Here is a 22682-nt window from a genome sequence, read left to right as displayed (position 1 = left end):
AGAGGGTTGAGAGGAGGGTGGGGTTCATAATATTGGGGAGGGGGGTTCTGTGGGATGTTGCTTGCTTGGAGGATATTACTTGTTTCGTGGGGTGGGTATGATTGTTCATAGGGTTTGGGGTTGGATTTGAGGTAGTGGGATTAGGATGTAGAGAGGTATCTGCTCGATGAATGCGGACTGGGTGAGTCCTACATATAGGGTGTTCTGCCTGAGTGTGAGTTTATAGAGGTAAAGCATAGGGCAAGCCTCAAACGTCAAGACTCCCATCTGATTCTAGTTGCATGGCTGGTTTTGCTGGGCTGTGAACCAGACTTCTTCCGAAGTAAACATGCTTGACGCGGACATGGGCCTGACACTCAATTCAGTATCACTGTCAATGATTCATTGACACCATCCACCTACACTCTAACCCTATCACAGATACAGTATACCCTATCACAAAATACAGTAGTCAACCAGTCTAGACTTTGCACAAACATAATGGTATCTATTGACGAACTTCAAACCGAAGCTATCTATCCATTTCATAACACTAAAACAACACAAAGTATGCGCCACCCATACCAAACACAAGACTAATGCTTTTGTTTCAAACCAGACATAATATATGCAAACCCAACTACCGCCATCTCTTATTTCTTGGCAGGCTTCTTGGCCTTTCCGCTCTTATTATCGGCCTGCTTCTTCGCGGCGCTCTTCTTCTTATCGGAGGGAGTAGTTGTAGACGTGGCGGGAGTGGCGGGGGTGGATTCTTGCGTCTTGGTCTTCTTCGCGGGCTTCTTGGCGGCCGGGGACGAAGTAGCCTCATCCTTCTTGGCCTTGGTGTCGGCATCGGCCTTCTTCTTATCCGTCTTAGGTGAGGCCTCCACGGCGGGCTTCTCGGTTTCGGAATCGCTCTTGGGCTTGGAGGAGGATTTGGCGGGCTTCACGGCCTTGGGGTTGAGACCCTTGCGACGCAGGCGGTTGCGCTCCGCGCGGGCGATGCGCTCGGCGTCCTGGTCGTCTTCCTCGAAGGGACCGAACGAGCCACCCTCGGTCTCCAGAACCATGCCGTCTTCATCGACAATCGGGGTCTTGTCGATGCTCTCGTCGTCGGTGGAGGGGGCGGACGGGGACTTGCTGGCCTTGCGGTCGGACTTGGTGGTTGCGGCGGCGGCGTCGCCGGGCTTGCCGGTCGGGGACGGGCCGGTCTTCTTGAGCTTGCAGACGAAGAAACCGTCGACGTTCTCACGGTGGGGGAAGTACCGGCGGGTCAAGGTCATCTTGGCGTCGAAGTGCTTGCCCATGTAGCTGGTCATACCGGGGCTACCGAAGTCACCCAGACCAGTGTCGACGAGCTTGACGTTGGGGCGCTTGCGCAGAATGTAGTTGACCACCGCCTCGTTCTCCTCCACGGTAACACTACAGGTCGAGTAGACAACGTAGCCTCCCGTCTTGGAGTTGTGGTCAACGGAGTCGATGGCGGCCAGAAGCAGCTGGCGCTGCATGTGGGGAATGGCAAGGAAGTCGCGCTCGTTCTTGGAGGTCTTGACGCTGGGATCCTTGGAGATAACGCCGGTACCGGTACAGGGAGCATCGAGAAGGACACGGTCGAAGCCACCCATGGCCTTTGGGAAGGCAGTGCGGGCATCCATGTTGGTCACGATGGTGTTCTTGCAGCCGAGACGGTGGATGTTACCAATCAAACCCTTGGCACGGGGCTTGCTGGCATCGTTGGCGATGACGGTACCAGTGTTGCGCATCAGAGCCGAGATGTAAGTGGTCTTACCACCGGGGGCGGAAGCCATATCGAGAACACGCTCATTGGGTTGCGGGGCCAGGGCCATGACGGGAAGGAAGGAGGAGGCGGCTTGGAGAATATAGTGACCAGCCAAGTACTCGGGAGTAGCACCCAGGGGAACGGCAGACTCGAAGACCTGCAGACCGACCTTGGACCACTTGCCGACGGGCTCGAGGACCACACCACGGTTGATCAAAGCCTGGGCCAACGACCGACGGTTGGTGCGCAGGGTGTTCGTACGGATAACAACAGGACGCGGGGTTTCGTTGGCTTCGAAGAAGGCAAACGCCTCCATGGGGGTGAAGAGGTTGAAGAGCTTCTCAGCGAGGTAGGGCGTATAACCGTAGTAGGTGCAGATGTCGCCGAGGAGCAGGTTGACGTAGTCGGTTCGCGACTTGCCGGGCTGGCCGAGGGTCTTCAGGTCGCCCAGGATACGGATGGTGTCGGTGATTCTCGTGCGGAGCAGCTGGAGATCGGGGGCCAGACCGGGCTGGCCCACGTCGTCGGCGAAGACGTCGGGACGGTCGCCCGCGATGTTGGTCTGCATGGCGGATTCCTGCAATTCGAGCTCGGCCTCTTCCTCCTCCTCCTGTCTCGCCATGTCCAACTTCCGGGACAAACCCTCGATGTTGGCCGCCGTCAGCCTCTCCTCCGCGTCGGAAAGGTCTTCATCGTCGGAGAACATGGCTTCGCGGGGGTGGTCGTCGTCCTCGGAGTCGACAACCGAGTCATCATCATCGGAGGCCATCTCGTCATCGCTCACGGCATCGAGGTCGCCGAACTCATCGTCCTGCATCTCCTCATCGTCCAGGTCGGACCACGCATCCTCATCATCCTCCTCCGCCTCGTCGTCCGAATCCATGAAACTCGACTTCTTGGCCGCGGCGGGCTTCTTCTGCTCCTTGCCCTGAGCCTTAGCCTTGGGCTTAGCCTCCACCTTGGTCGCCTTGCCGTTCACAGTACCATTGGCCTTCTTCTTGGCGACGGGCTTGACGGTCTCCTCCTCCTCCTCAGCGGCCGCTCTTCTCCGCTTCTTGCCCGACTCGGCGGGCTTGGTCTCGGGTTCAGCGGCCTTGCGCTTTTTGTAGATGGTGATCTTGGACTCATCCAGCGGGGCAGGAGGACCCTGCTTCTTCATGCGATTTCCCCGACCCATTGTGAGCAAGGACTGTGACAGAAATTCGGGGAAAAAAAAGGGAGTTTTGACAAGTCGGGTGCCTGTCTGATCAACTCGGGGGAAAGATCTAAACTTTTTTTTCTTTCCTTCGCCGTACATTTTTTCCCGCGGGCGGTCAGAGGCAGCAGTGCGGTGCGCCCACCGCCTTTACTTCTGCCTGAGGCAGAGACAGAATCCCCTGCCAGCATCAACATCCTCTCCTCCGATCCCGATCGGGTAATTCCATCCATCGACATCATATTTACCCCCCCCACTTCACCACCTCTTTTCTTTCTCCCCCAAACCCCACAAATCAACCCTCTACGAATCGCAGAAGCAACCCCATATTCATCAACAAAATGGCCTCCGAAATCTCCTTCGCCAAAGCCTTCCTCTCCGCTTTGGACAGCCGACCCATCAAGCTCCGAGCCGACTATGTCCACGACGACCCCAACGCCCGCATACCGGTATGTCCTCCGCAGCCCATACCCCCTTGCCCCCATTGCCCATATCCCTATACCCCCCTTCTGCCCCCATTTCCCCCCCGGCCTCCAATCCAAACCAAAGACCTAACAGAAGAAACAGCACCTCCTCCCCCGCCTCCAACCCCCACGCCCGACCACAATGCCCAAGAAGAAAACCCCCGCCGCGGCCGCTCCGGGCTCCTCGAAATCCATCACCGTGGTCCTCAAATCCGCCCGCAACCCGGCGCTGGAACTCAGCCTGCCCAACGTGCCCCTCGCCACGACGACCGCCACCGACCTGAAGGATGCGGTGCGGGCGCGGATCGTCGATGCCACATCCCAGAAACCCGCGCTCGAGAAGATCAAGATCCTCTACCGCAAGAAGCCCGTCACGGGTAATAAGACGCTAGCGGAGATGTTGAGTGAGGAGCCGGCGCTGTTGGTGGGTGGGAAGGAGGTGGAGGTTGCGGTTATGGTGTTGGGGGGTGGGAGGGTTGTTGCTGATGCTGACGCGGAGGGGGAGCAGGAGGGGGAGGGGAAGGTGGAGGATGCTGCGGCAGCAGTGGAGTCGGTGAGCAAGCCGGCGGTTGGGCCGAGTGGGGAGGAGGTGGTGAAGACGGAGGCGTTTTGGGAGGATTTGCAGGGGTTCTTGGAGCAGAGGATTAAGGATGCGGAGGAGGCGAGAAGGCTGAGGGGGTTGTTTCGAGAGGCGTGGGAGGGCGGGCGGAAGTGATGTTCTTTGCGTTTTGCCCTTTGCCCTTTGTCTGGGTTGATGGCTTGGTGGGTGGGTTAGGATACCTATAGGGTAAATGATACCCTTGTTTATATCTAATGTTGGAGATGTGGATATGAAATCTTCTTTCTTGTGTATAATGTGCCTCAATTGGTGCTCCAGCTAGTGCAGCGGGTGGTTGCACGTCTACTCAAGTGTTATGTCCAGCCATGTAGGGGCAGAAAATGTACAGGTCCATTCAGAAAGGTTTTAACGCAAGAGGATAGCAAGCACGGCAATCATTATACAGCCAGAAGCACACCCCCGGGCATACTAGAGGATCGAAACCCGCACAGCATCCAAGGAAGCAAGGTAGACGTTCGCGAAGACGATGGCGATATAAGATGCATACACAAGATGCATGGCAGAGGTATCAGTAAGCTTAGTGTAACAGAAATCCGGGGTCCTTCCCACAACCCACGGGAGAATGCTTGAACGATCGCAACGCAAAGCTGCAGCCGTCTTGATCCCAGTCCCATGATGTTATCTGGTTGGAAAATGTATCAAAATGGGGAAGCACAATGTCCCCGAAAAGAAAAGGTGGCGAGCGATGCAGCCGATCGAATAAAAAAAGGTATGAAGAGGAAAATAAGAACTATAATCACAAAGTAGAAAGGAACATATGCCAGGTATTAAAGACCGTTGCAAATGCTCAAGAAACTGGCCAATCGCTCATCCATTTCATGCGTCCAAGGAACATGCCATAAGAAAGTATCAGCTGGAAACAAAAAGAAACGGATTCATACATCGCGGAAGCTTTAAATTACCCCCCCCCCTCGTTATCTCGAGAAGACCTTGACGACGCCATCGCCTCCTCCACTGACTACCCAGCGGCCGTCGCGGCTCCACACGGCAGAACACACTCCTTCACCACGCATCAGCCGGTGACTCGTGATTTCTTGAGTGCAGCTCCGCTTCTCGAGGTTCCAAAACCGCAGACTAGCGTCGTGGCCTGCCGACACAAGCTCTCGTCCATCTGGAGACAGGGAGAGCGAGGCAATCGCTGACGGGTGAGCGAGCATAGTGTATGTGCATTGGCCTGGACGAGTGCAAATTAGTATCTGCGGAAAAGTCATCGTCAGAACATAACATACCGCTGTTGGCATCGAAGAAGCGAATATAACGGTCCTCGTATCCGCTAATGATCACCCCCTCGGCACCGCTTGACCCAGTCGCGCCATGAACAACCTCCTCTTCCGCCATTGTCCGGCTGGGATCAAGGCCAGCCGAGCCATCAAATCCGACTGTTGTGGCAACAACCGCATTGACCCCGGTCGAGGGCGTACCGTCGTACGTTTCTAGACTGGCCATCCCTGCAACTTCCTCACCCGTCCTCGTATCGTAAACTAGGATCGATGCGTCGGTGTAGGAGACAACAAAGTTGATACCTGCAAGCGACAATGGACTGATACACGTAGGCGATGGGGAATCCGAGCGCACAATCTGACGGACCATTGTGTAGTGGAACGGCGTGGTGGTTGCCGTGCTCGGTTGTGGCGACGATGGGAAGTTGGAACCGGACGAGATAGAGTTCGCTCGTCGGCTGCCTCCCGCTCGTCGAGATCCTGCTTGAGGCGACGAAAGCTGAGGTGGTGCGCTGACTGCCCAGATGATAATCCGCCCATCGGCACCACCCGACGCAAGCAGGATCCGATCAGGCCCGCCGTAATGGCTGCAGGAATCGCCAAAGACAGATCCCGCAGTTCCAGGAAGAACACACAGGCCCCATACTGCATCCGTGTGCCCTTCAAGTGTGGCCTTGGGATCAACCCTTCCACGTTCCCAGACACGAACGCTGGAGTCCTGTCCACCGGAGAACACCCACCCATCGCCAAGCGCGCGACCACCGTTGGAGAAGTTCTGTGATGGCGAGCAAGCCGCTAGCGCAGTCACAGCTCCTACATGTCCGCGGTGGGTGAAGTAGCTCGTGATGTCCAGATCGTTGCTCGAGTTGGCGCCGTGGGCGCCAAACGTACCATAGGTTGCCGGAATGATCCAGCGCTTGATTGTCCCATCATCGCTGCACGTACAGATCTCAGGCTCTGAAGGGCTGCCGCCACCCGTGAAGATCACGGAACGGACAACATCCAAGTGGCCTCGGAGAGCGAAACGAACCTTGAAGGAAGTATCTGGTTTCGACGCCGCAAGATCTGCAGCACCTTCACTCTTCCTTCTGGCACCGGAGCTCTTTCGGCGGTGGGAGACTGAACCACCCCGCGCCGGAGACTTGGCGCCCACAAAATTGGCATTTGGAAAAGCATCGACATCGGGGCGGTGAGGAGGTATTTGCTCAGCAGGGGGAGCTGCGTCCGCAGGTTCATCAAAATTCCAACCATCTGCATCGTCTACAGGTTGGGGTTGCCGGGTCTCCTCCTTGGTTGTGACTTGCGAACCGTATCCATTATATACCTGCTCCTCCGTGCCAGCACGCTCTTCCATTGGGGCAGATTCGAACCCTTGCTTCCGGTTTTCTAGAGCAGTCATCGGGGTCTGTTGCGGTTCCACGGGTCTTCTCTCCATTGCCTCCCTCGAGCCAGGAGGATACCCGAACTGGCTAGGAGCACGAGAAAGGGCGGCATTGTCCGGGAAATGCGTGATGATGGGCTGGTGATTCTGCAGGGCCACTTCCCGAGCCATCATATTGTTTGCCTGCTGCTGCTGCTGCTGGTGTTGTTTCTGCCGCTGCTGCTGCAGGTAGACCTCCTCCAAGGTCTGTTGTGACATTTGCTGCTGATTGCCGTAAATATGGTTCGGAAGGTCTTGATCGCTGAGATCGGGGGGCGGGTGGGATGAAGGAATGACGTGGTACGCAACTTCCTGCGAGCACTTGGACAGATATAACCGCGACTTATCCCGCTCGTTCTCTTGACGGAACTCGTGGCGGTTCTCAGGATTGTGCTCCGCATCGTTCACATCGCCTTGCGGCCGAGGATGTTGAGCTACGACGGGTTTGATAGTCAGTAAATCGTGAAGGGCTAGCAGACAAGTTTTAATATAGCAGGAGAAAAGAGAGAAAAGAAACCTTTTAATGCATTGATGCTCTCCCGGGCGATCTCCTTCGGATCCCGAGTGTCATCGACCTTCTCATTGTTAATGAGCTTCTTGACCTTCTCGCGCTCCTTCTTCAGGGCGGCCTCCAGCAAGCGAACGTGCTTCCCCAGCGATTCATGTAAGCGTTTACTCGTGCGGACATCGCCCTCCAGCTTTCCAATGCGGGACTTCATCTCCGCGCGCTCAATCTCCCAGGCGTTGCGGTCTCGTTCGTGCCGGTGCCATTCGGTCTGCAGAAAGCGCATCACACCTACACCACCACAACAAAACGGACAAGGGAAGAATTAGCATTCGTGTTTTCCCCTAAACTCTGCGCTTAAATCTCGGAGCTTCGCCTCACCTTGTAAAGTGTATTCTGTGCCCTGAGGTTGCCCGCCATTGGGTGAGCCATCACCTCCGGGCCCGACGAAGCCTCCACCCCCAGCCATGGCCGAGGGAGACTGCCAAGCCATGCGAGATCAACAATGGGAATGGGGAAGCGGACGATCAAGCGGCGAGGCGAGCCGGGATATGAGCTCCGGCGATCGCAAGCGGAGGGAGGAAGGTCCGAGCTGAGGAGGGGGGAGCGATACCGATCAGTGGAACTCGGGGGGGGAGGTCGCACTTCTGTTTGAGAGATAGGTGGTGGTAAGTTCAACAGGGTCAATGACGGGGCGACAACGGCAGGACACCACGTTCCAGACCGGTCAGCACCGATGGATAGGAAAACAAACAATGCGAAGTTTCGATGTGAGAGGAATCAACGGTCGCAGGAGGGAACTTCCAGCGGACAAGGAAAGGAGAAGGGTCAGCGATGCAAGCTTGACCCAAGAGATTTGGGGGGGTGGTGGTAGTGGTGGAGGGACTGGGACGGTGGTCACTGGTCACTGAGTGGTCACCGGTGCGCGTTTCTCTCCAGTCGCTGCTTGTGAGTTGAGGTCGGGGAAAGCCACCGCCGCCGCCGAGCTGTCGTTGGCTCCCTAGGCGCCCACGCGGCCTTAACCGCTTTTAGCGCTGGCTGGTGAAAGAAAAGTGGTGGGCTGGCCATTGGCCATTGACTTTTCCCAACCTCTTTGAATTCATGGCGGTCAATAGACCAGCTGTCGCAATCGACTCAAAAACGTTTCTATTGTGGTGGAGTAGTGCGATAAGGGTGGTAGTGTTGGCGACTGGACTGCTTTGCACCCTGCCTAGTACTCCGTACCTAAAGTCCACTTCAAATGTACTAGACTACGTCCTGGGCTAAGCTACCATTAAGCTCTGTGATAGTCAAAAACAAAAAAAAAAAAAAAAGAAAAGAAAAGAAGAAAAAGAAAAAGAAAACGAAACCTATGGCACTCTTTTCCGTCCACTTAACAGGGGGCAAGTCTCGCCGCATCTAGACCTCAATACCTACCTCTACAACAGCCACAAAAAACTTCTAGGAAACGGTCAAGTCTTACATGGAAGGTTCGTCAATTCTGCGCATTTTACCACTAGGAGAGGATGGACGCACAAAAAGGGAGAGAGGGCTGTGGTTCCTTTCACGTGATGATAAGGAAGTAACTACGATAAGAAGAGTCAGGAGAAGCGCATCCGCGACAGGCTGAGGTCCGAGCTGGCACATTCCTGCCATTCAATCATTATCTCGACGCGAATTGCGCCGCAACTCAATTCATGAGTACTCAACAAATTCTTCACATGACTCATCATCATCCCTTTCCTGCCCGTACAGAACCTCACAGACACCGCCCACAGGAACATCCAGCACAGCATCTGTACCTTCGCTCCAGATCTCCTTCCAGTTGATCTTGCGGTTCTGCGGGCCCATGATCTGGTACGATGTCGCACCGGGCCTCATCTTGGCTCCGCCCCCGGGTCGTCGTCGACCCTTGCCGTCAATGACTGCGACATTGGCCACCTCATCCACGATATTCTCCACGCTGTTCATCGGCAGCGTGAGATAGCCGGTGTTGTAGGAGGCTAGCGCAACATAGATGTAGATGATAGACATGACTAGCCAGGAAGGGAAGGCCAGTGACCACCATCGATTGGGATAGTAATATATACCGAGTTGGTGAAGGAAGGGGGAGGGGAGGTAGGACCAAAGGATGTAAATCACTGGGGAAGAAAAGGTGATTAGACTTTGCTCGTTGCGCTGGGTCTCAGCCGGGGGTTACACTCACAGAAGGCCAACGAGGACGCAAGATACAGAACGAAGCCGTAGTATTCATATGTCGGAACCTTGGGGCTAGCCCGTGGGACTGTTGTTGCCCGCCGCGCGGACTTCGCGACAGCAGCCTCCGTGTCGTTGGGCGTTTCCACATCCGAGCTGTCGGGGGTGGTCGGTCGCGAAGTGGTGGTGGAGAACGGAGGGCGAAGGAGAGAGGTCAACGAGGGAGACGGTGGTAGTGGTGTCGGAGGGCGATTGTAGAATGGAGGTGCAAACGCGTTCGGACCGTGCAGTGAGCCGGACGACTGCCGGAATGGATGATGCATGGAGATGCCATCCTCCGGCGATGGCTCCGAGTCCGTGGATGCATCGGAGAATGATTGGTCGTCCAGAGAGTATTGCGATTGGAAGTCTGCATCGTCCTCGGCTTCTATGTCTGCGTGCAAGGGCGACGGCAGGTCCTGGTTGTCGTCATTCTCGGTATATGTGTTGGTTTGTACCTCGACAGTGTTGGTCGCGAAATCGTCCGCGGGGAGAGGCGGGAACGGCTGCTTGGGTTCGAAGGATGAGCGGCGCGGGATGGTGTCGATTCCGTTTGACAGGTACTCTGAATTTGATCTTTTCCCTTCATCCCTCCGGGCCATCATGAGTAGCTGAGGGGCTTGAAGAACAAGGGCCCCATTGAAGACTCGGGAGGATCTTGCGGTTACCTCGTTGCAATTGCGACTCCTTGTCGGTAGGGCCACATGCATATTGCCAACCCTCACCGCCATTGACATCTATCCCTTCTGGATGGATAGTAAACACGCCATCCATTAACCACTTGCGAAGAACAACACATCTTGCGGAACATGTCTGCTCAAGAATGTACGATATGGCTTGAGCCACTAGACCCGACGATGTGGATTGCAATTGGTCCATGCTAGGCTCTTGCTCAATAGAAGCATTCTATGGTTCCATGCAGAAGTACTGTATATTTTTCACAGCGAAAGCTATCCAAGAAACCTGGAAGCAGTGCGTGGATGTGACTTTGTTTGTCGGAAAATGGCACCCACAAATAGCCTCAACTCACACCACTGTCCCTGTGGTAATGATAGTCAGAGCTTTGGTTCACGGATTAGGATCGTGATCAATCTCTGTCTGAACAGCTGATTAGTGCAGCTGTAGGGCACATATGCCATTCATCGAAGGCCCTGACTCGGTGAACGATTGAGACTACTTCCACATGGAACAAAGAACAGATCAAAAGAACGACACAGAAAAGCGGATAATGACTCCAGTCTCGCTGCTTAATCCTGCCTGCTCCATCCTGCTCCCATATACGGAGCGGAGTGAAGCGAAATCATGATGCAGCGTCTAGCGAGATAAGCGGGCTGAAGGCAAAACACAAGACGAGGCTGAACCAAAGCATAAATGCACCTGGCGTCATTGTGATCAATCACCACCATCTTGTAATCACTGAAGGAGTATAAATCAAGCTCATTCCCCTTCCCTCCTTTCCCAGCTTTCTACTGTACTACTTCGTTGTTGGGCTGCTCATGAAATTTGACTGACAATATTACTACCGAGATGAATACTAAGACTTGACCAATTTTCCCTGGCGCCAAACCCGCGTCACGTTCTTCGAATTCCCTATTATAGTGATATCCTCCAGCGGATTGGCTGCTAACGCAACGATATCGGCATCATACCCAGCGCGTAGCAGCCCACTCTTGGGCGCCTGGTCCCCCAATGTCAACGGCCCATTCGCCGTAGCGGCCTGAATCGCAGCCAACGGCGTCATTCCTGCCTCCACCGCGTACTCCAGCTCCTTGCCGTTGCGCCCATACGCAACAGCCGGATTATCCGAGCTGATGAACTGATCCGTGCCCAGGGCGATGGTGACCCCGCGCGCAACCGCCAACCGGTACGCCTGCTTGTGTGCATCAGCAACCTCGAGCAGCTTCTGATATGATCCCGGCGTGAAGAGCTGGCGCATCGATAGGCCTGTCTCAATCACGCTGCGGGTAGCGACTAGGATGGCGCCTTTCTCGCGCATCAGCTCGACGGCCTCCTCGTCGAGAAAGCTGCCGTGCTCGATCGTGCGACACCCGGCGCGCAGCGCGTTCATGATCCCAGCCTTGCCGTGGCAGTGGGCGGCGACGACGCGTTTGGCGCGCGCAGCCTCGTCAACGATAGCTTTCATCTCCTCGAAGGAGAACTCCTGGTGCTGGGGGTCGTCGATGGCGCTGACGACCCCGCCGCTGGCGCAGACTTTGATCACGCGGGCGCCGTGACGAAGCTGCTTGCGCACGGCTTGCAGACACTCTGGCACCCCGTCGGCAATGGTCAAGGGGAGCCCATGGGCGCACATGTCCTGGAGTTGGTGAAGGGGCATGCCGTGCACGTCGCCGTGGCCGGCGGTCATGCTGATTGCGCTGTGAGCGCCGTAGATGGTGGGTCCGAGGATGCGGCCCTCGTTCACGGCGAGCGCGAGTTCGCACCCGTAGCCACCTACTTCACGGACGGAGGTGAACCCTGCCATGATAGTTGCATGGAGGTCGGGGACGCTTCGGGCCCCGGCTAAAGCGGGTGTGGTTTTGACGACCGCGTCCATCGTCGCCGACGTCGCGCCCATGTAGTGGATATGGCAATCCCACAGCCCCGGCATTACCACGGGAACGTGCGACGCCGTTGCGTCTTGGTATTCTTGAGGTAAGTCGGCTTGACGTCCCACATAGAGAATAGACTTGGACTTCCAGACCACGGCACCGTGGAGAAGGGGCTCTCCCTGCCCCGGAATGAGGAGATCGGCATCGATGCGGTAGAGGCTGTCGTCTGTGAGTGATCGATACATTATTGCATCAAGGTTGTTGTGAGATTAGATGCAAGGGTGGAAAGGAGGAGTCAGGGGTGAATCCACGGAGTCATGAGTAGGGATGTCTATAGAGCCGAGCCTCTGAGTCTGCTTATATTATAGCACTTTCGCTAGGCTGCATGCTCCACAAATGCTCCGATAGCTCCAGACCATGGCTCCGCATTTCCTGGGACTAAGGTATAAATGGTCTTGCGGGCCTGTCACATATTGGCCGTGGATTCTTGCCTGGACAGTGACAGCAAACCGTTGGAGACCATACCATACTGGCCAAAGCACGCACCTAGACAGGCGAGTGTGCGAAAAAAGTATTCAAAACATGTTTTTTCTAATTCCTGGGTGGCATGGCATGGAACAGAAGTTGCTGAGGGTAGGACCTCGTCAAAGCGAGAGCTTTGATGCTCATACGACCGTTCGTCGTACAACCATAATGCGCGCATTGCACGGTTCAAATAGATGGTATCCTCAATCTCTGACGTGATCCACATTTGCTATGCACGGGTCAATAAAGTAGGTCGAAGCGAGCAGTTTTCGACCCCAATTGAGAATAGTGAGACATACCAGACGTGACGGTAATACTGGTGAATTAATAAAACAGCCACCGGTAGACTAGCAGACACCAGGCCCGCATAGGGCGAAACAAGCCTCCGCCCGTTTATTAATTGCGCGCGAAGTACATTCAAATGAGCGAATGCATGCTGTGATCGGATGAGGTACTTCTACCTGCCCGCCTCTCGAATGTTTTGCCAGCTTCAGTTCAAAATTTAAACATCGAAAGGGCCAAAGGGTTCTGTCACATCACCAGCAGAGGAATAAGACACAAAGTATGGCTCCTTCGGAGGATACCACGCCGCCTATGACGGCGGACGAGAAGTCGTTCTCCAAAGGCCCTCATGAGTCTGTCGACGATGTTCAGCATATTTCGGATAGGGAACAGAAAGCCATCCTGCGTCGAATTGACCTCTGGTGCGTCGCTGTCTTGAGGCTGAGACTCGATACCTATCTCAGGATATTCTCGAAAGACCTAATCTGACACTCGTCGTTATAGTTTGCTCCCCCTGATGTTCTTCTCGTACTTGCTGCAGTACCTCGACAAAACAACCCTATCCTATACATCAATCCTAGGCCTTCTGAGTGGAACGGTATGATTGTTTGACCATCCTCAACCATAACTCATTTTGATTTAACGTTTCGTGGCGGAGATAGCATATAACCACTGCACAGTATGCATGGGCATCAAGCGCATTTTACTTCGGCTACCTCGTTGCCTCATATCCCGTGTCATTGGGTTTCATCAAGTTCCCCATCGGAAAATACCTTTCTGTCATGATGTTAGCCCTCTATCCACCCCTCAATGAAGCAGCCTTGCATTCAATGAGTCGAGCTGACATATGGTGAAGGGTCCTGTGGGCTATCATTCTGACCTGTCATGCAGCAGCTTCGAATTTTGCCGGTTTGACCTCACTGAGAGTCCTTCTTGGGGTGTTCGAAAGTGCAATCAGCCCGGGATTTACAATGCTGATTGGCATGTGGTATACCCCGTCTGAGCATGCGATGAGGAGTTGCATCTGGTTCTCGGGAAACGGAATAGCCGCCATCTTTGGAGGTGTGCTTGCGTACGCCATTGGTCATATTGATGATCATTTGGGCGCCTGGCAGGTATGTGGAATGCAGCTCACGGCAAGGCTAAGACACCAGGCATTGCCACGAAGCCTGAACCCTAGTTGAACCTACTGACTGACAGTTCCTTGTCCTCGCAATAGTGGCTATTCATCATATTCGGCCTGGTTTCAATCGTGTGGTCGGTTTTCCTGTTCTTCACTCTGCCCGATTCGCCCCTCAATGCCAATTTCCTCAAGCCCGATCAGCGAGGCCCAGCCTACTATCGTGCACAAGCATCCCAGAAGAGTTACCAGAGTCGGAGGTGGAAGAAAGACCAGTTCATTGAGGCGCTGGTCGATCCGAATACTTGGTTCCTAGTGTTGTACAACTTCTTTGTCTCACTGCCGAATGGCGGCATCACCAATGTAAGTTTCCCCGTAGACCCGCTCCGAAAGTACTCCAGAAGAGCCCGGCAAAAGCAACCTGCTGAATCTAAGTAGTTCGCCAGTATTGTCATCGAGTCGTTCGGGTTTGACACTTTTCACACACTACTATACGAGATCCCCTTGTCCGCTGTCGCTCTTGTCATGCTCTTTGCCATCGCCATGACGTGCAACCGTTTCCCTGGCCTGCGCTGCTACTGGATGATCTTCACTCTCTTGATCAGTCTGGTCGGTATCCTTCTCATGCGGCAATTACCCACGCATCGGAAATGGGGTAGACTGGTAGGAGTCTGGCTCGTGACTGTCTTCGGAGCCGGCTGGCCACTGAGTCTAAGTCTGGTCTCCAGCAACACAGCGGGCTTTACCAAGAAGGGCACCGTGACTGCTCTTATTTTCATTGCCTATTGTGTTGGCAACATTGCTGGTCCGCAACTTTTCAAGAGCACTGAGGCCCCTCGCTATAACGTAAGTGGATTCTTAATGCTTCAAAGAGGGACAAATCCGCTAACTTCTGCACTAGACTGCATTCTCAGCTATCCTTGCGTGCTTCTGCCTTGCTGTACTTGATGTCATTGGCCTCCGCTGCTATATGGTCTGGGAAAACAAGCGACGCGATCGCAAGCAGGGACGAACCATCGAGCCCGAGTCAAGCAAGTCGGTCGACACGACTGATGCGTCCTTCAAAATGGGTGGTGACGGAGATGTCTCTGATTGGCGGAATCAGAGCTACCGATATTGCCTCTAACTCGAAAAAAGTAGAATGATGGCCGGGGAGACGGACTTCAACGAGTCTAATCTTTGAGTATAATGACAGTCTCCTGAATTGTGCGCTGTTGGACTCAAGAATATAGATCATATGCAGAAGACTGATGCAAGTCAACGCTTCTAGTAGTTGTCATTGAATCCTTGTCGTATCTCAAGCCAAACAAGTCAAGCAAGACTCGTTTGCCACCCTAGAAACTCCATGACCTCCTCCCATTCGAAGCGACCAATGCGTATCTGTGCGACTCCATCTGAATTCAGCGTACGGCGTTTCCATAGCAGCTCAACTAAGGTCTGTGCCCTCATTGTGTTTTCGTATGGCGCTTTTTCTCGAGCAGTCCGAAACAACGCTAGAGCCTTGGCCTGTGCCTCCGAATCTGGATCGCTACAACAAGCCGCGATGAAGAGGGGCCATAGAGGCCAGGAGATGGGTAAGAAGTCTAGTTTCGAGACAATCTTATCCACCAGAGTAAGAATTGTGTGGACGTGATCCTGTATTTGCACAGAATCAAACTCTTTGATATTAGTTGGCGTGAACCCTAAGAATGAAGATTTGGATGCTTCAGAGAGGAGCAGAAAAGCGGCAAGACGATAAGCCTCGCCTGTATGCTCTAGCAAGCGGTATGAGTTAGCGCGTTCGGTGGCATGGCGGTAGTTTAACGATGAGTCTGGAAGCGTTTGCGTGACATTGCCAATGCTGGCTCTCAAGCCTAGTATCTTGGTTTCAATTGACGCTTGAGCTGCAACAATCACTGTCGGTAGATCCGAAGTATGACGGCGATTGAAAGCAAGAACATCCTCTCTGATAGTCAATGTGTCATTTATCAAGAGAAGAAGGTGATCACTGAGGCCGTTCCATATGTCTATTTGATGAAGAGTGTTCGAATCCATCACGCCCAACAAGGCGGCTGTCGAGGTCCAGGAAGTCTCGCGCAGATCCAGGGTAAGAGCCGGTGTGCTCTTAGTGTCAAGATGAAGTGGTGGTTCAACGACAGGCAGCAAACCCTCAATGGGAAACATAGACTTGGCGAGTACCAGATGTGCAGAGAAGTAACTGACAAAGAATCGGTGCAGGAAGGACTTGCAAAAGCTCCCTTGAGCTGCCCGCTTGACAAGGAGCTGGAAGCAAGTAAAATGACGCACCCAGGACGAGTCACAGCTGGCGGAAATCTAGTAAATATAATCAGGGAGAAGGTCGATACCAGAAGGACATCACAAAATGATTTCATCACTCACTGCCGAGGAGCAAAGAAAGATTGTTGGCACGAGGACATCCTCAGTGTCCCAAGACTCTCGTGCCAATGCTTGTCGCAACCCTCCAAGTACCCGTTGCCGCACTTGCATCTCCAAGATTGCGTATCGCGAATCAAACGAGCGCATATACTGAGAACTAGCCATGAGGACTGCATAATACGTCAACTCCGACCTGAAAGCCATACGCATCACCGTACTGCGGAGCGGATTGTTATTCTCATCGTCAACAGTGACAGCAACGGGACACATGACAGATTCATAGAACGATAGACACAAATGATCAACGTCCGCTATGCCAATACTCCATGGGAGAACACGCAGTGCCCTGGCTATTGACACTGATTTGCGACGATCCCATTGATGGTAGCGGCGCTGGTAGACGGATTCCGGAGCCTGGTTGCTGGCTACCATGTTTTGTTGTGGGCTGTGGCAGGCGGGTGGAGAGCCGATCGACACAGCTTTCTCTTCGCCAGCAGCCTGACAGGTATCAACTTGATCTTTGCGTTTGGTCCGTGTCCACGGCTCCATGGCCGTATCAGTCAATCGTTTACGCACAGGCGAGTTCATCTTCGATTGAACGCCCGTTCGTCCATGACACTTGCCTACTGCACGCATTTCGTCCTCCCACTGCAAGCGGACCTCATAGCTGCATGCATATCCGGACCGCCTGCATCGCATGCAAGTGGGATGAGTTTCTAGAAGCAGGAAGGAACGCTTGTATGTGAGCCATTACTTCCTGCCTTCCTGCTCGAGGAACGGTATACATACCATCGCATTTCACCCGTCTACGCCGACAGGTGTTGCAGCCCGTACGAGACCGCACCTTGGGCTTGGGAGGCTGAGGTGGCTCGGGCGGAGGAGTGGCAGCTATAGACCATGAGAGAAACATGTCTCAAGCTGCTGAAATGGAATGTCGTAGCGAGGCTGGTTTGTGCTGCAACAGGAAGTCGTCGTCATGTAACCGCGCAGGATACCACGAATTGTGGGTGAATCGCGGAAGGCAGCAGCAACAGTTGGAGGGGCCATGGTTGGAGGATTTTGACCATCTCCACCTCCATCCTCGTTTGATCCATCAGGCCAGTGACTCCCACAAATCAAATTATGAGGAGCCACCTGTAAGTGACTAGAGTCTGGTCGGTGCATGGCGGACCGCAAACTAATGGAGAGGGAGGGAGAGGGCGGGACTCCGAGGGAGATGGTCGATCGCGCGAAGTGGGGAAGAGGAAGGGGGGAACAACGGAAACTTGAGTTTGGCAGCTCTTGTGGCTCCGCGGCCCTCCCGGTACCGGGTCCGGTCACAACGGATACCGCCCGGGTAATACACTAGTAGCAGTGTATTGTACTGTATCTTGCACATAGTAGTAATCGGTTGTATCCTGGAGCCATCATCGGCGATCCCAATTTCTGATCCCTGTCACTCGATAGAATGTTTCTTTGGCATTGCATCCTGTACCAGTCTCAAAATGTCTTTTCTTTTACGCAACCACGCGCAGGCGAGATTCTTCCATTGTCCACTTTCTCATCTCGGTTCCCGCTCGGTCCCGAGGAGCGGCATGTCGGCAGTGGCATTGGTCTGGATCTTGATCTAGTTAGATCCCTGCCTCACGCCATCTCGATAGTGCCTTTTCCGTGAAAGCAGAACATCGTACCTGACGGCCAGTCTCCGAACGGGCGCAGGATCGAATGCCTGTCAGTTCGCCTCTAAGGAGCGCGATATTTACGAGACCATGGGGCTTCTAGGCCCCCTATATGAGCGCCAGATATGGCAGGCCGCAGTCAGAGAATCAAAAATTTGCAGCTCTCCCTGATATTCTCAAGCCAACACCCTCGATGCAAATTCAAGTCGACTGATGCCTCTGTTTGAACGATTCATTCGCCATCATGGCCAGGCCGGAACAGTCCGCCTCGAGAGAGGCTCTGGTGATCGTGGGTTATGTCGTACCGATGGCCGGGATGCTGTTGACCACGGGAATGAGGCTGCTGGTCAAAATTCGAGGTCAAGATGATAACTTTCACATGGATGACTACTTGATAATGCTTGCAACAGTGTGTTCTCCTTTCTGTGTTCTCCTTTCCGATGTGGCCAATTTCTCAATGGAAGCTGACGATTTTATTTCTGAGAGGGTAGACATTAGAGGTAGCATACTCAGTGACAATGATGGCTTGTGGTAGGTGACGCAAGTAGCACTACAAAAAACAAGGACAATGACTGAGAGCCCTAGGTTTGGGTCATGGGTTTGGCAAACATACCTCCACCGTCTCGGTGAAGGACCTGGAAATCTTCTTAAAGGTACAGCACGATGGACGCAGATCGGTTCGAAGCAAAGGATTAACTTAACTAGGGAGAGTATGTTGCCAGTCACCTCTACAACGTAGGTCTCGCTTCGACCAAGCTCGGAATTCTCGCCCTATACTGCCGCATTTTTCCTGTGCGATGGTTATCGAGAACAGTGATAGGATGCGCGATATTCATTTGCCTTTGGATCACAACTATTGAAATCTTTATGGGAGTGCTCTGTCGTCCGCTAGCTGCATTCTGGAACCCGTCTGTCAAGGGTCACTGCTTCAATTCTTCGGCCCTGTCATACTACATTAACTGCTCCAATATGGTTACGGACATAGTCATCTTCGCCTTACCAATACCCGTCATTCTCCAGCTCCGCACGACCCCCACCAAAAGGATTGCACTGTGCGTTATATTCTCTATTGGATTCATGTAAGGCTTTTCTGTCCAGGAAGCTTCACATCCGGTGCTTTTATCTAATACTCCATGGTTCACCTCCAGCACATGCGCCATCAGTGCTGCCAGACTAGCTTATGTCTTTGCACAGAACTCTAGTGACATCACCTGTAAGTCAATTTGCAAGGTTCGAACATGGCGTGTTTTCAATTGACTGACATCATACGCAGGGGAGGGTGTCCCCTTGGCTGTTCTATCCGCTTTCGAATCCTTTGGAGGCATCCTCTGCGCCAACCTCCCGATCATTTACCGGCTCTTCCGCTCAGCCGCTCAGAAGATGACCAGCCGTACTGGAAATAGCTCGTCCGCCCCCAAGACACCTCGCCGACAGTACGGATACGGATCGAACATGTACGGCTCGAAAAGTGTTGGCCGAAGACCCCGCGGCGTCAGTGCAGTTAATGATGAACAATGGATTCGATTACCGAATGGCAACCTGTCCCACGGAACAACCCATGAGACTGGAATTACAATTGTGACCCAAGTACATGAAGGCTCCCACACGGAGGAGAGTGAAGAGGATACAATAGAGCTGGTAGTGATGCCGAAAAATGCGATCACGGTTCAGAGAGAGGTCCACCAGAGCGTGGAAGATAGCAATTCGTCATAGGAAAAGACAGGGCAACCCACCCCTCACTCGCACCAATACCACAATTTGATATGTTCAACCAGCATCCAAATGGCTTGATTATACCCCCTTATTAGAATCTTGTGCGAGCTCGGCCTTAGACCTCTGGCGAGGCTTTGACCCGCAACTTTCATTGGACAGAATGTTGTCGGAGTATAAGTACGCACACGGGTACACATAACAAATCGATACATGTTGACTGCGGCGATTATGCCCCACTTAAAGAGGCCCATCCTGGCACTCAATCTGCAAGTAAATGCCGAGAAGAGTAGAAGCCGCCGACGGACAACTCCGCTGGCCCTGCACTAGATTTCGGACAGACTCCGATCTCTTAAGTGGTACGAAGCTGACTACTGACCCTGAAACACGGCTTCTATTTTACAGACCTCGACTTTGTTGTACCATACGATTTATCTTCATCTTGTTAACATTGTAGTCCTGGTCATGTGCTGAGCTCGGACATTGATGATTCAGCGAAGCCTCGAGACTCATCTATGAACAAAAAGCTACTTGATGGGGAAAAAGATTTGGACTGTTACAATCTTCGAACCCCCGGCTAATTTTGAGCACGTCACTGACTCGTGCAGTATCTTTCCGCCTCAGGAAAAATAGACAATCCTAGCAAGCATTTCACTTCCTGGGCGTTAAGACTATCAAAAAATCACAATGATTCAAACCGAGACAGAGGTGATCCTCGGACCTGTTGGCCCAAGCACCTGATTCCTGTTCCCGCTCAGAGGAATACAGTACAGGGGCTACTCCATCGTCAAGACCGCGCGGAATCTGACCTTTCCTTTCACCATGGCATCTGTGCAGAGAATACACGAGTCAGTATGACGGTCCTTAAGTTCTCAGCTTTATGGAGAGAACTGCAATTTCGGAGGGTTGGAGTTCGCGTGCGAAGGGTGTGGTCAAGAAGCTACCAGGCTCAACGGAGCTGACCTAGCGAAATTCCATCTTCACAAACTTGTCCTTCCCGCAAGAAGCGCCCTCATCAATCACACAAGAATATATAGCGAGTCTTACCATAGGCCTCATTGGCCTTATCCAGCGCAAACTCCTCCACCATGCAGTTGATATCCTTCAACTCGGTGAAGGCAATGGCATCCTCGCTGTCAGTTGCATGGCCTGACGGCCAAACCTGCACCGATAGTCCTTTATTGACCTAGCAAAGCCAGCATCAACATCCAGTATCACGCCTAGTGTAAAGCTAACTTACCATGATTGAGGTGTCCACTGGCACCGGACCCGGCACTAAGACTAGTGTCAGCCCCTCGTTCCCACCACAATAGCTCAACCATCATCTCTTTCATACTTACCTGACAAGATCAACAACTTCCCCAGAACTCCCAGCCCCTTCAGCAAAGGACTGATGATCGCTGCATTTGGGGCAGTCGACATGACCAAAGAGGCTCCACCCAGCCGCTGCAACTCCTCGCTCACATTCACCTGACTCTCGTCAATATACTCGTGCGCGCCGAGCTCCCGGACCATCTTCTCCTTCTTCGAGTCTCGCGAGATGGCTACAACTCGATACCCCATCTTCCGCGCATACTGAATAGCCAGATGACCCAGTCCGCCCAGCCCTTGTACAGCGACGATCTCCCCGGGCATAATATTCATATGACGGAGAGAGTTGAAGACGGTAACGCCAGCGCAGAGAATAGGGGCGTATTTTGCGGCGGAGACGTGCTCGGGCACCCGAACCGCAGCTTCGACGTTGAGAAGACAATATTCAGCGTCTTGGTCATAGATGTCAGCAATTCAGATTGATAACCACGGGATAAGTGAAGAAGCAGATGAACGAACAGCCACCGTTCTTGGTCTCCCCATTCACCTGTCCGGAAGAGCACATCTGGAAAAAGCCCTTATCACAGGCTCTGCAGGTACCTGCAGGTAGTGAGTTTTACAATCAAAGATCCGGGAATGGCTGCGAAGGGGAGGGCTCGGTACCGTCGTGACCTCCATGCCAGCCTCCACCAACCCGATCCCCAACCTTCCAGTTCGAGACGCCGTTTCCGAGGCCAGCGACGCGGCCGATGATCTCATGGCCCGGCACGATAGGACTTCACATGCAGAGGACGATTTAGTCTGTATGCTGGAAAAAAGGCAGAGCAGAGAGTTCTTCAAGCAAGTACTTACAACCCTCCACCCATGACATTATTCTGAGCCCATCGATCCGACGAGCAAACGCCACAAGCCTCGACCTTGACAAGGAGCTGACGGTCGCCTGGAGGAGTAAGGGGGCTCTCTTCAATCACGAGCGGCGATCCAGCAGAGCGGAACACCGCTTGCTTGAAAGTTGCAGGAAGGGACATCTTGACCAACGCGACGAACCACTGAATCTTGGAGAAAGATACACAGGGAGTGAGATGAATTTGACCTTCCGGACTAGATTCATGAAACGGAAAGCATAGCCGCTTGACGTGCCACTGCTTCCTTTTATCTACAACAAGCCTGTGCGGGGTAGACAAGCTTCGCAGATATTATTCATTGCCGTATTCAAATCCTGGAAATTTTCTCGTATCTATCTAGATGTGGCAGGAGTCTGAGAGGTCGGAGATACCGCGGTCAATGCTGCATACGGCTAGTAGGGAGGCTCGGTGTTGGTTCCAGATCCTCCGCCTGACTGTCTAGACGTTATCGCAGTGGATCTACGATAAGCACATCGCAGCTGCTGGGCTATTGACTACCAATGCAAGCAGGAGAATTACTTTGCTCATTGATAGAGCCGTCATGTAACATGATGATGCAAGTGAAGTCAGTGCGGGGCCGACGCAGACAATGAGCTGCGGCCGAACCTCGTGTTGAATTACTCATCAAGATAAGACCATCATCATTGAACCACGCCAGCGTATGAGCTGATTTGTGGAAGCTTGACTGGTGTGCGGATAATCTCTTCGTCTAGAGGCTTATGCGGAGCTATTCGGTGTTCTAGCTGATTTCTGCAAGACAAGCTTTTTTAATTCGGGGATACTCAGACGGCCATGAGCTTTGCATGAACAGTATACGAGGTGATGTTCTCATCACCGTAAAACATGCACA

At 53.3% G+C, this 22682-nt stretch overlaps 9 protein-coding genes across 9 annotated transcripts; 3 read left to right on the top strand and 6 right to left on the bottom strand.

Moving 5' to 3' along the window:
• Nucleotides 1-460: 460 nt before the first annotated feature.
• ASPACDRAFT_109895 (rRNA (cytosine-C5-)-methyltransferase NOP2) lies at nucleotides 461-3016 on the bottom strand. The gene has a single exon (XM_020195431.1). The coding sequence runs from the start codon at nucleotides 2934-2936 to the stop codon at nucleotides 633-635; it is 2304 nt and encodes a 767-aa protein (XP_020061228.1). The 5' UTR covers nucleotides 2937-3016; the 3' UTR covers nucleotides 461-632.
• Nucleotides 3017-3295: 279 nt separating this feature from the next.
• Nucleotides 3296-4133, top strand: ASPACDRAFT_56311 (uncharacterized protein; the record flags this gene model as incomplete). The annotated part of the gene is made up of 2 exons (XM_020203111.1): nucleotides 3296-3403; nucleotides 3522-4133. 2 exons carry the CDS (start codon nucleotides 3296-3298, stop codon nucleotides 4131-4133), a joined length of 720 nt encoding a protein of 239 aa, XP_020061227.1.
• Nucleotides 4134-4951: 818 nt separating this feature from the next.
• Nucleotides 4952-7651, bottom strand: ASPACDRAFT_20763 (cell differentiation and development protein Fsr1; the record flags this gene model as incomplete). The annotated part of the gene is made up of 4 exons (XM_020198972.1): nucleotides 4952-5211; nucleotides 5267-7111; nucleotides 7195-7473; nucleotides 7564-7651. The coding sequence occupies 4 exons, from the start codon at nucleotides 7649-7651 to the stop codon at nucleotides 4952-4954; spliced, it is 2472 nt and encodes an 823-aa protein (XP_020061226.1).
• A 913-nt stretch (nucleotides 7652-8564) lies between these two features.
• On the bottom strand, nucleotides 8565-10076 carry ASPACDRAFT_109889 (uncharacterized protein). Its single transcript, XM_020195430.1, has 2 exons — nucleotides 9368-10076; nucleotides 8565-9302 (listed from the first exon to the last, which is right to left on the bottom strand). Exons 1-2 carry the CDS (start codon nucleotides 9996-9998, stop codon nucleotides 8857-8859), a joined length of 1077 nt encoding a protein of 358 aa, XP_020061225.1. The 5' UTR covers nucleotides 9999-10076; the 3' UTR covers nucleotides 8565-8856.
• An 825-nt stretch (nucleotides 10077-10901) lies between these two features.
• ASPACDRAFT_74445 (metal-dependent hydrolase family protein) lies at nucleotides 10902-11923 on the bottom strand. Its single transcript, XM_020204217.1, has one exon. It carries the CDS (start codon nucleotides 11876-11878, stop codon nucleotides 10931-10933), a length of 948 nt encoding a protein of 315 aa, XP_020061224.1. The 5' UTR covers nucleotides 11879-11923; the 3' UTR covers nucleotides 10902-10930.
• Nucleotides 11924-13064: 1141 nt separating this feature from the next.
• Nucleotides 13065-14998, top strand: ASPACDRAFT_19785 (uncharacterized protein; the record flags this gene model as incomplete). The annotated part of the gene is made up of 7 exons (XM_020198894.1): nucleotides 13065-13174; nucleotides 13257-13350; nucleotides 13415-13539; nucleotides 13609-13867; nucleotides 13972-14235; nucleotides 14311-14718; nucleotides 14774-14998. The coding sequence occupies 7 exons, from the start codon at nucleotides 13065-13067 to the stop codon at nucleotides 14996-14998; spliced, it is 1485 nt and encodes a 494-aa protein (XP_020061223.1).
• Nucleotides 14999-15183: 185 nt separating this feature from the next.
• Nucleotides 15184-16680, bottom strand: ASPACDRAFT_19817 (fungal specific transcription factor domain-containing protein; the record flags this gene model as incomplete). The annotated part of the gene is made up of 2 exons (XM_020198899.1): nucleotides 15184-16185; nucleotides 16288-16680. 2 exons carry the CDS (start codon nucleotides 16678-16680, stop codon nucleotides 15184-15186), a joined length of 1395 nt encoding a protein of 464 aa, XP_020061222.1.
• Nucleotides 16681-18493: 1813 nt separating this feature from the next.
• On the top strand, nucleotides 18494-19769 carry ASPACDRAFT_109880 (putative integral membrane protein PTH11-like). The gene is made up of 4 exons (XM_020195429.1): nucleotides 18494-18559; nucleotides 18612-18985; nucleotides 19055-19119; nucleotides 19180-19769. The coding sequence occupies exons 2-4, from the start codon at nucleotides 18774-18776 to the stop codon at nucleotides 19617-19619; spliced, it is 717 nt and encodes a 238-aa protein (XP_020061221.1). The 5' UTR covers nucleotides 18494-18559; nucleotides 18612-18773; the 3' UTR covers nucleotides 19620-19769.
• Nucleotides 19770-20392: 623 nt separating this feature from the next.
• On the bottom strand, nucleotides 20393-21955 carry ASPACDRAFT_20538 (uncharacterized protein; the record flags this gene model as incomplete). Its single annotated transcript, XM_020198955.1, has 7 exons — nucleotides 20393-20445; nucleotides 20664-20802; nucleotides 20857-20891; nucleotides 20957-21379; nucleotides 21447-21527; nucleotides 21591-21703; nucleotides 21780-21955. 7 exons carry the CDS (start codon nucleotides 21953-21955, stop codon nucleotides 20393-20395), a joined length of 1020 nt encoding a protein of 339 aa, XP_020061220.1.
• Nucleotides 21956-22682: the final 727 nt, after the last annotated feature.

The sequence above is a fragment of the Aspergillus aculeatus genome (assembly GCF_001890905.1).
Source record: "Aspergillus aculeatus ATCC 16872 unplaced genomic scaffold ASPACscaffold_1, whole genome shotgun sequence".
Classification (NCBI taxonomy): Eukaryota; Fungi; Ascomycota; class Eurotiomycetes; order Eurotiales; family Aspergillaceae; genus Aspergillus; species Aspergillus aculeatus.
The sequence above is the reverse complement of the archived record's forward strand: the minus strand, read 5'-3'. Positions and strand labels throughout refer to the sequence as shown.

Excerpts from the sequence above, each read along its gene's own strand:
- ASPACDRAFT_74445 (XM_020204217.1), bottom strand. The coding sequence starts at position 11,878 with ATGGCAGGGTTCACCTCCGTCCGTGAAGTAGGTGGCTACGGGTGCGAA.
- ASPACDRAFT_109880 (XM_020195429.1), top strand. The coding sequence starts at position 18,774 with ATGGGAGTGCTCTGTCGTCCGCTAGCTGCATTCTGGAACCCGTCTGTC. Across the intron at positions 18,986-19,054 it reads ATATTCTCTATTGGATTCAT|CACATGCGCCATCAGTGCTG; the intron begins GTAAGGCTTTTC and ends GTTCACCTCCAG. Across the intron at positions 19,120-19,179 it reads GAACTCTAGTGACATCACCT|GGGAGGGTGTCCCCTTGGCT; the intron begins GTAAGTCAATTT and ends CATCATACGCAG.
- ASPACDRAFT_109895 (XM_020195431.1), bottom strand. The coding sequence starts at position 2,936 with ATGGGTCGGGGAAATCGCATGAAGAAGCAGGGTCCTCCTGCCCCGCTG.
- ASPACDRAFT_109889 (XM_020195430.1), bottom strand. The coding sequence starts at position 9,998 with ATGGCCCGGAGGGATGAAGGGAAAAGATCAAATTCAGAGTACCTGTCA. Across the intron at positions 9,303-9,367 it reads TGCGTCCTCGTTGGCCTTCT|TGATTTACATCCTTTGGTCC; the intron begins GTGAGTGTAACC and ends TTTCTTCCCCAG.